Genomic DNA, 9,205 nt, shown 5'->3' on the forward strand with positions numbered 1-9,205 from the left:
GATTGTGATTTTGTTTGTTTGTCAGCAGGATTATGCAAAAAACAATCTCGGAGCCCATTGGCCATCATCTGGACAAATTGGCCTTTGCGGAAAACAACCGATATTTCGGGGCACAGCAAATAATTGCCCAATATTTTGGCTAATCTCATATTGATCTCCCCACTGACTGTTTACCTGCGTACAGCCAAATCCTGCTCAAACGTGATTGGTCAAACTAGAGAGGGAAACCAGAAGGCTTCCTTCCCCCAAATCTTGTGCCTCGCCCACAGATTCTGTATATTCATATACTGAATGTGTTTATGATGCAAAACTTACTGAAGGGATTTCATCATTTTGGTGTTAATCTTATTCAAGATTCAAGATTTTGTTTCCACTGTTGCTATCCTTGTGAAACAGGGCATTGTTTGACATTTTTCAGACTTCACAGGGAAATTTTAATGGGAAAAAAAAAATGAAATATTTAGGGGACTGATATATATGATTGTGTGCAATTTGTTGTGGCTCCAATTGAAATGTGGTCATAGGGAGCTAAGCTTTAATGTTAATATTAAACTTATGCAGCATGATCCACCTCATACACAAACACATACACATGCATGAAATAAAGAGAAATGCAATCCATTCAGTTTCTCATTAGTCCCTTTATTTTCAGAAGACTGTTTAATTGCATTAACATGGCAAAGATAGTTAATTTGTAAATCATATTAAATGTCCATATTTCAAATCCAAGGTAATAATAAAACATATATTAACTTGATCTAATATTGAATCTAACCATTTCAAACAAATCTTTTAAATATAGTAGGGATATATTTCATTTCTCTGTAGGGGAAAAACCATCAGAAACACTTCTTTCATAAATAATCATCAGAAAATTTATATTTTCCATATAAATGCTTTCAATTTATTTAAATTTAGTAAAAAGTAATTTCTCACAGTGATGTCTGTCATCTTTTGGGCACAGTTATTAATCAATGCATCTAAAAGCATGAGAAGAAAATTTAACAAATTCTTTCTTAAAATAGGCTGGAAAAAAAAGGAATTTACTGACAGATTTGGATTCTACTCAACTTTTAATGCTTACACTGATCAAAGCTTTTTGGCAAGAGGCTCCTAATGTTTTCTATTGTTTCAAATAGCAACTACGAACAAGGAGTGCAAAGTTTACATGACCTAAAAAAAAAAGCATCCGACCGCTGCCCCTTCGCTGTGTTTCAGTTCGGTACTGTAGTGCAAATCAGGGGCCAAAAGAAGTCTTCTCAACCCAGCAACACCGAAACCCTTAATATCCCAACGACAAAATACTGACCAATAGCAATTGCACTTCACATTTCACCAACAAATGGCCGTGGTTATATGACAGTCGACACGTGAGGATGAGCGGAGTACACACTTGTCTATACAGAAAAATATCTTCCCAACAAAAACGCTACACACATAGAAATAAGACCAACTTACACACAAATGATTGCACACCGAAAGAAGGATGTTCTCCACTTAAGTTGAAAGGCAAATGGTAGCTGACTACTAAAAGAGCAAGGTCGTGACGTGGTCGGCTCGTGGAATGACCTACGCGTGTGAGCAGTAGCCTGGCACATTGGTCGAGCCTTCACTGGAACACGTGCGTCCAGTTAACATTCAAAAGGAACACTGAGCCCAGCCTGAGACGAGTTGAGTTTTTAATACTTCGGCTAAATCACAGCATTTATAATCACACAGTAGCTTCTAATTCAGCACAAGCGGAGGAATTGGTGGAAAAAACTTTGACAAGGCCTTGGATTCTCCCTTCCTGTGTTCAAACAAACAGGAAGCAAAATTTCCCCCCAATGTGACTGCATAAGTCAACGCAAAGACATGAATGGCATCAAATTTGCGATGTGAATTGTGCAAGGGGGGAGCAGGTGACCAAACCAGCCACTGGTCAGCCTCAGGAAGCGCGGCCAGTAGTCCTCCTCTCTTTTGTAGAGGAGAATGTGCGAATATTCCTGGGTTGTTACCTTGCGTTAATACAAATAATCCCGCAACCAAACTTGCGTGAGTAGTACAACGCGAAAGTTAGCTTTTCGTTTGGTGTAAACCATACCAACTGCCAGCCATTTCACTGTTACTACCTGAAGTTAAGGTGTCAGTAGGCTTCAAAAGATAAAATGATAAACTGTCTTCAGACACGCACTGAAGTCCGAACATTTTCTTGAGATTTTCCAGATGGGCTGTAGGTGAGAAATGTCAGTCAGTCGTTCAGGACCTTTTCTGGGACTCTTTCGTGCCAGCCCCCTCGTAAAATGTCTGAGCCATGGAGTGAGCCCATGTGAGAATACAGCACGAACTTTGTTGGAAAAATCCCCACGAGAAAGTGGTTTCAAACAAGCGACGCGAAGAATACAATACCTCAGGATCAAAAAGATGTGTCAAGCACCTAGAACACGACGACAGAGATGTCAACACGGAAAGACGACAAGATGCCAGAGCTTTTGGCGAGAAGGATCTTCCCCGGGGTCGATGTGCTGGAAACAAAAACAGTGATTTCCACAGTGGACTTTTACACGTCATGTCCTGCCATTTGAGTATTCTCCCCACACACCACTCCTCGTCTGACTGTTCCAGAAAATCTCCTGTTGTGTCTGACCTAAAAAAATCTATAGCTTCCTTTCTTCTTTTGAAAGAAAAACTCTCGAAAACATCCCTTCATGTCTGAAAGTTGTACATGGCGCAAAAGTTAGGCAGGATTTTCAACTTCCCTCTCGAGCTACATTTGACGTTATTTCACGCATTTCCTGCAGCACACGAGTTCAACTATATGAAAGCCGTCAAGGACAGATTGTCTAAAAGTGTGCGCAGTCATATTATTGCTTCCATCCCTTTCTGTGATGGCGAGCTTTTCACCCTGCCGTACCGACACTGTAATCCCATCCAAGTCAAAGTTTTGGCCACCAAAGCTTCCTACTTGCCAGAATCAAAGGTTAAAATCTCAGCTTTTAATTAAATTATTTACTTGGTACGCGACAATGAAAACAATGAGATGATACTAGGTAAAATTCACAATCAAAGCAAAGCCACTAGAAAGCCCATGTAAAGGTTTATTATTTTTGATCCTACACCAGAAGCAAACCCTTCACATCCTCCCTCACACTTTGGACAAAGCTCTCGACATGATTGCGAGGTCACATTCAGTTCTCTTGCTCTCCATCTAATAAAGGAGCAGCACAATGGCGACTAACTCGAGCAGAGTAGGTGTTCAGGGGATGCTTCTGGGCAGAGCAGACTACCTTGGGGAGCGACACCTCATCTTCTTTTTACGTCTGCTATCCCTTTCTGTCTGGTCGTCTACAGGTGCAAGTCCTCTTGCAGCAAGGGCTGCGACATCTCCCGGCGTCTGTGCTTCAGCGAGGGCAGCTGCTTGAGCGTCAGTTGTCGGATGTAGAACATGAGAAAGCCCAGCACCATCACCACGCTGATGAACGAGCCCACCACGGGGGCGTAGGAGTACTCGTCGACCCTGGGGGGGGCGCTGGGCGTGGGGGGAGCCTCAGGGTACAGCAGGTCCTGAACGTTCGAGAGGGAGCCGTTGTTCGGCAGGGGGCGCACGGAGAGGATGTGGCACATGAGAGGGTAGAGGTCGACGGAGCGCATGGAGGTTTTCAGGTAATTCTGGCGAAAGGCTGGACCGCGAGCCACGAACACAGGCTGCATGCTGCGGAGGGTGTTGTCGTAGCCATGGTTACCCACTGGAGAGAGGAAAAAGAAACGAGAACAAGTTTGCATTAGGAAATGCAATGCTTTGATTTTCATTATTCCTTCATTATTAATCTATAGGTCTCCAGTTTCCACCTCCCATGAGTCACACAACAGCACTTTTCAGTTTAAAGATTTATGGGATCAGATGTGGTGATTCACGGCCATCGCTGTTCTGCCCGGCCGACAGGTTCCTGCTGTATCAGTCACACGAGCACAACTGAAGATTGGATCAAAACACAGAAGCACAAAGAGCTGATGGAGGCTAAGAGAGGCTAACTGCTGCTGCCAACATTTATCAGTGCCATTAGCTCCCTGACAGGATTCACTGGGAGTAGAATCAATACAGTTATTCAATGATGGCAGCAACAGATCCAATCAGACTTTCCCTAAAGGTACTCTGTGCATTCTTCGACCTGTAGTAACATATAGTAATGCCTTTTATGATTTTTACAAATGTTTCTATATTGTACACATGCAAAAGGAAGCAGGTGTATGAGCAAATGGGCGTCTGATCTTTGGACTGAACATAAACGTAAAAAAGATCAGAACATCATCAAATGTTTTTCCTGATTCATTCTCACATGGGCTCACTGTCATTTTCGGAGGTTGCTGGCAGGAAAAGTTCGGCAAAATGTCCGGAGCAACTCGGACATTTGCATTCTCACATAAAGACCCTATGAAATATTTTGGGGAAATGTCTGGTATTCTATCTGAAAGCAGTTTTGGAACCAAATAATGACACTTAAACCTCTTTCACACCAAAAGAATTAAACCCACAAAAAAAAGGTGATATACTCCTCTTCCACTGCCAGAAGAGGAGTTTGCCTCTCCCTATTTTCCTTCAATGCATAACCTTCAACGTCACAAATGCACTGTTAAACTGAGAAGCTCTCACCTCGTTTTTTTACCAAATAGGGAAGATCACTCTGGTGTCTTGTTTTTCTCAGGTGATAAAAACCAATATCTACTGCAGAGTCATTTGACTCTGATGTGACTGATAATTGAATCCATTCATAGAAGACAAAAGCCAGATGTTAATTAGTGTTGTTCGTTGGAAAAGTGGCTTTTCAATAAGATATAAGGAAACATCTTTGGTAAAATGGAACTTGCCACATTCACAATCGTGACGTGTGTACTTAATAAACAGTGAGTAGAGGCGTCACAGTAGATGGCGCTAATGCAACCGCCAATAAACCCAACGAAGAAGAAGAAGAAGGCATCACATAGTTTACACAGACTGTGAGAAGGATGCTATAGATTGGATTTGTGTGGTGTAACAAGATTTTCTGCATTATCACTGTTAATTCAGCCAGTTGCTGAAACGACAGGACTGTACAAACATCTCCTGACGTGCAGCATCAGAGCATCACATTACACAGATGGAGCTGCACAGTCTGTCACAGAACAGAGTCAGCAGGTTCTTCTTCCTGCCACAGGGTCATTTTACTGATTAACAGCCCTTCTGCTAGAGGAGGAAGAACGAAGTGGTGAGATTAGTTGCTGCTGTGCCCACGATACGCCCTCTCCAATCTAAAGAGGCAAATACTTCCTTGATTTAAATTGGATTAAGAGTAAAAGCATAATGGCACAAGAAAGAACAGCCACACCCACTCACACATTCCTGCTGCTTCCAAGGAAACACAAAAGTGGCTTCCTTTGTTAATTACGGCTAATAAAGCAAGAGTTTCAGTAAGTGAAGAAAGAAATACTGTGGAGCTATTAATAGGAGCTGAAAAACCTGTTTGATGTGTAAAGCAGAATATTGTGTCAGCACAGAGTTATCGGGCTTGTGAACGTACACATGAAGGGCCCGGTCCGGTTCTGCATGATGGTCCAGCCCTCTTTGGCCTCCAGGATGATGGGCATGATCCTCCTGTTGTGCTGGTAATGGAGGCGCTGGGGAATCTCTTCCTTCTTGTAGACCGCCATGTTTGGGTTGGCACCCACCAGCTTGTTAAACACCTCGTCCAGTTTCCCTGGAAGACAAGCAAATATACAAAAATTAGCTCTCTGAATGAGTGGACACCAAAAAAGAAATTAACCTTATATCTATCTTTAGCTAAAGCAATGATCCTAGATTAAAGGTTAAGGTACATACATAGGTTGTAAGAGATCACCACAGTGTAACTAAATGACTCAATGATTCAATGATTCAATTCAATGTCCTGCATTGCTGAACTGCATTCTGCTAAACTTCACATGAAACCTAAACATTTTGAAGGCATTACTCTTATTGATCAGTTACTACATATTTCTACTTTTCCCTCTTTAGTCTAACTTACTTGTATTTGTATATACAAAACAAGCAGACAAAAAAGAAACAAATCAAAGTAAAAATAACAACTAAAAGTTTATATTTTACAGTTATAAGTATATTTCAGGATTCTAATCCAATAATTGGTATTGATAATAAGTCACAATTGATTGTTTGAAAGTGATACCTTCGTTGGGCAGTATCCCCACCACCGGACTCTTATCCACCCAGGTGTACAGGTCTCTGTGAATGTACTGATCCAGTTCTATGATGTTATCGGTGAAAAGCTGCGTCATCCCGTGATCACTGGTCACTATTAGGTTCACTTTCTCAAACAGCCCGGCCTTCTTCAGCTCGTTGATGAGGAAGCCGAGTTTCTCGTCGATTCCGGCGATGACTCCGTCCATTTTGGGGCTCTGAGGCCCGTAGAGGTGCCCACTCTCGTCTGGCTCCTCCCAGTACAGGACGCCAAAATCCACCGCGTCCTCTTCAGGCGCAGAGAACCACTCTATGAGCCGCTCCACTCTGGCTTCAAAGGTGACTGAGGCGTTGTAGTGGAGGAACTGGGAGGGGAACATGCCGTGGATCTTCACATCCGACCCAGGCCACATCGCAGCCCCACTCCGCCCTCCGGCTTTCTGGATGGTGACCCAGAGGGGCACCGCCTCCTCCCACCACCGCGACTCATAAATACTGTCCGTCTCCATGGAGAAGGAGCGGTTGAGGACGGGGTCGAACATCTCGTTGGCCACGATGCCGTGCGTCTCCGTGTACAGACCCGTCACCAGGCTGTAGTGGTTGGGGAAGGTCTTGGTGATGTAGGTGTTCTCCACCCTCTCCACCGTCACGCCCTGGTTAATGATGCTGTGGAAGTTGGGCGTCGGGACCCGGTCGATGTAGTCCCAGCGGAAGCCGTCAAAGGACACGAGCAGCAGCTTGGACCGGTTGCTCTCACCGAGGCCCCTGCTCCCCCGCTGGTTCAGGCGGTGGAGGGAGACCAGAGGCAGCAGCAGCAGCAGCGCCCACAGGCGGAGCAGAGGACTGCAGCCTCCTCGCAGCAGGAGGCCCGGCATAGTGCAGCGTGTGGAGACACAACCTGAAAGTACACAGACATACTGGTAGAGACAAAGCAATCAACCTCACATTTGGTGATTTACACAAACTTGAGGTTGCTTATAATGGTGCTATGAGATTATTACTTAAAGGGATAGTCCACCCTGAAGTTAAAATTCACTCTATCTACTTGCCACTCTGCAGATGGAGGGTTGGGTAAATTGTTGAAGACATTTAGGCTTAAAACTCGGTGTAAATTGAGCAGTAAGGAGGCTTTTTATGTTAGTTTCTGTTGTGTTTTTGCATTTGAAGTATTGTTCACCATTTACTTCAATTGTACTGGATTTGGCTTCAACGCTTTTTACCTCTGAGACTCCTAAAGTGGTTTGTGGACTCCAACACTTCACCCACCCCTCATAGTGGTGAGTAGATAATGAGTTATTTTGTATTTTTGGGTGAACTATCCCTTTAAATAGATAAGATGGTCTAACGCAAGTGAAGTGTTTATGGCTGCAGAAGTCAACAGTTTCCAATCTGTCCAAAGAAATTACATGCATCAGAATCAGAATTGAGGTTTATAGCCAAGTAGGTTTACACATACAAGGAATTTGCAGTGGGGTGTTTGTGCAAGTATAATCTTATCAAAATATAAAATAAGAAACAAAATAAAATCTAAAAATAGCATAAGCTCCAGGGAAGGGATTGTGCAATGCGTTGTAAATCAGCACTAGAGAATGGATGTGCATAGTAAAAAAAGTCCATTATTGTCCACGGGAAGTCATTTATTTTCCGACTCAATTACTACAGAAAAGGAAATCATCCTTTATAAAATATTAGGGTTAAGCCCAACACAGTACCAACCCTACTGTGGAGCCATTGTTCTAGTTGTCATTATGTCTAAATATATTTTTTTCATCTCCTCTGTACTTTTCCATGTTTTTTATTGTGTTGTATTAGATCTGGAACCTGAGTTTGGATAATAAAAGTCATCAACCCTGCCAACACACTTTAGTTCTCGGATTGTTTAGTGGTTTGGTTAATGCCCATTAGCTCCAGCAATAGGACATCATAACACTACAGTGATATTTCATAGAAGACAATAAAGCATCTTTCATAGATCTGCAGCTAATGATCATTTTCATATATCAGAAAACACAACAAAAAGGATGAAATCAAATGTATTTTTAAAGAAATATTTATGAAAGATTGTTTGCTTTCAAAACAATTCACACAAGAGAGAAAGGTTTGTTTTCATTGACTAGTAATGTGATGATACATAGATTAATATAAAGAAGGTCAACTGACAACTATTGTGATAAACACAAGTCATGTACAAAGCAGAAGTGGTGTGTATTTCCGGATTCCAGTTTCTCAGATAAACTGCACATTCACTAATATACCAATATATTCTTGAGCCATTTTGCACTATTTGTAAAAACATTATCAAACGATTATAAAAACTAGCCAACAGATTCACAATGAACACAATCCTTCCTGTGTTGATATGATGACCAAGCAAATGAGAAGTTGGTTCAGAAAAGGCTCCATCGCATCACGATCACCTTTCTTAGCACTGACATCAGTTGAATAATATCCATTTCCACATTAGGAACTGTAGCGTCACCACCACCACAGACATCACAGGCCAGACACTGGTGGTGGGCTGGGGGGGGGGGGGGGGGGTTACAAGATGCAGTTCATGTATAATAATTACACATGACCAGTTGTATGATCATAGTCTGACACATGAAGGTGGGAACAGGCTTTTGTGCTGCAGCGCTAACAGCGACAACACGCAGCTCTGAAACAATGACACACAAACACAAAGACACACACATACGCAGCAGCAGTAAGTGCATCTCACCAGTTTGGAGCGGATGACTCTCGGGCAGGGGAGGAGGAACAAACAAATGCACAAATGCAAATGGTGTCAACAAGCTCACCTCGTTATCTGATCCTGAAGCGGCTCGCCTCGCACAGATAAACAGCCTCGGCCCCAGCTGACCTGCTGCGTGTCCACGAAGCCCCGGTTTAATACACACGTCTTATTTACTGTGGGTGAAACAGGACCTGAGCACAGGCGGAAGACAACGGGCCGTCCAGCAAGGGCACGCTCCGGCTGCTGGAGAGCTGCATCACCAGAAAACCCACCGCGATCGACAA

General features: G+C 43.1%; 1 protein-coding gene across 1 annotated transcript; it reads right to left on the reverse strand.

Moving 5' to 3' along the window:
- Window positions 1-621: 621 nt before the first annotated feature.
- On the reverse strand, window positions 622-9,205 carry enpp5 (ectonucleotide pyrophosphatase/phosphodiesterase 5). The gene is made up of 4 exons (XM_061091822.1): window positions 8,986-9,205; window positions 6,177-7,085; window positions 5,535-5,711; window positions 622-3,725 (listed from the first exon to the last, which is right to left on the reverse strand). The coding sequence occupies exons 2-4, from the start codon at window positions 7,060-7,062 to the stop codon at window positions 3,325-3,327; spliced, it is 1,464 nt and encodes a 487-aa protein (XP_060947805.1). The 5' UTR covers window positions 7,063-7,085; window positions 8,986-9,205; the 3' UTR covers window positions 622-3,324.

Source organism: Limanda limanda, chromosome 18 (genome assembly GCF_963576545.1).
Source record: "Limanda limanda chromosome 18, fLimLim1.1, whole genome shotgun sequence".
In the NCBI taxonomy this organism is placed as follows: Eukaryota; Metazoa; Chordata; class Actinopteri; order Pleuronectiformes; family Pleuronectidae; genus Limanda; species Limanda limanda.

Coding starts and splice junctions, on each gene's coding strand:
- enpp5 (XM_061091822.1), bottom strand. CDS start 7,062: ATGCCGGGCCTCCTGCTGCGAGGAGGCTGCAGTCCTCTGCTCCGCCTG. Junction 5,712..6,176: donor GGGGATACTGCCCAACGAAG/GTATCACTTTCA, acceptor CTTGTCTTCCAG/GGAAACTGGACGAGGTGTTT. Junction 3,726..5,534: donor CCGGACCGGGCCCTTCATGT/GTACGTTCACAA, acceptor TCCTCTCTCCAG/TGGGTAACCATGGCTACGAC.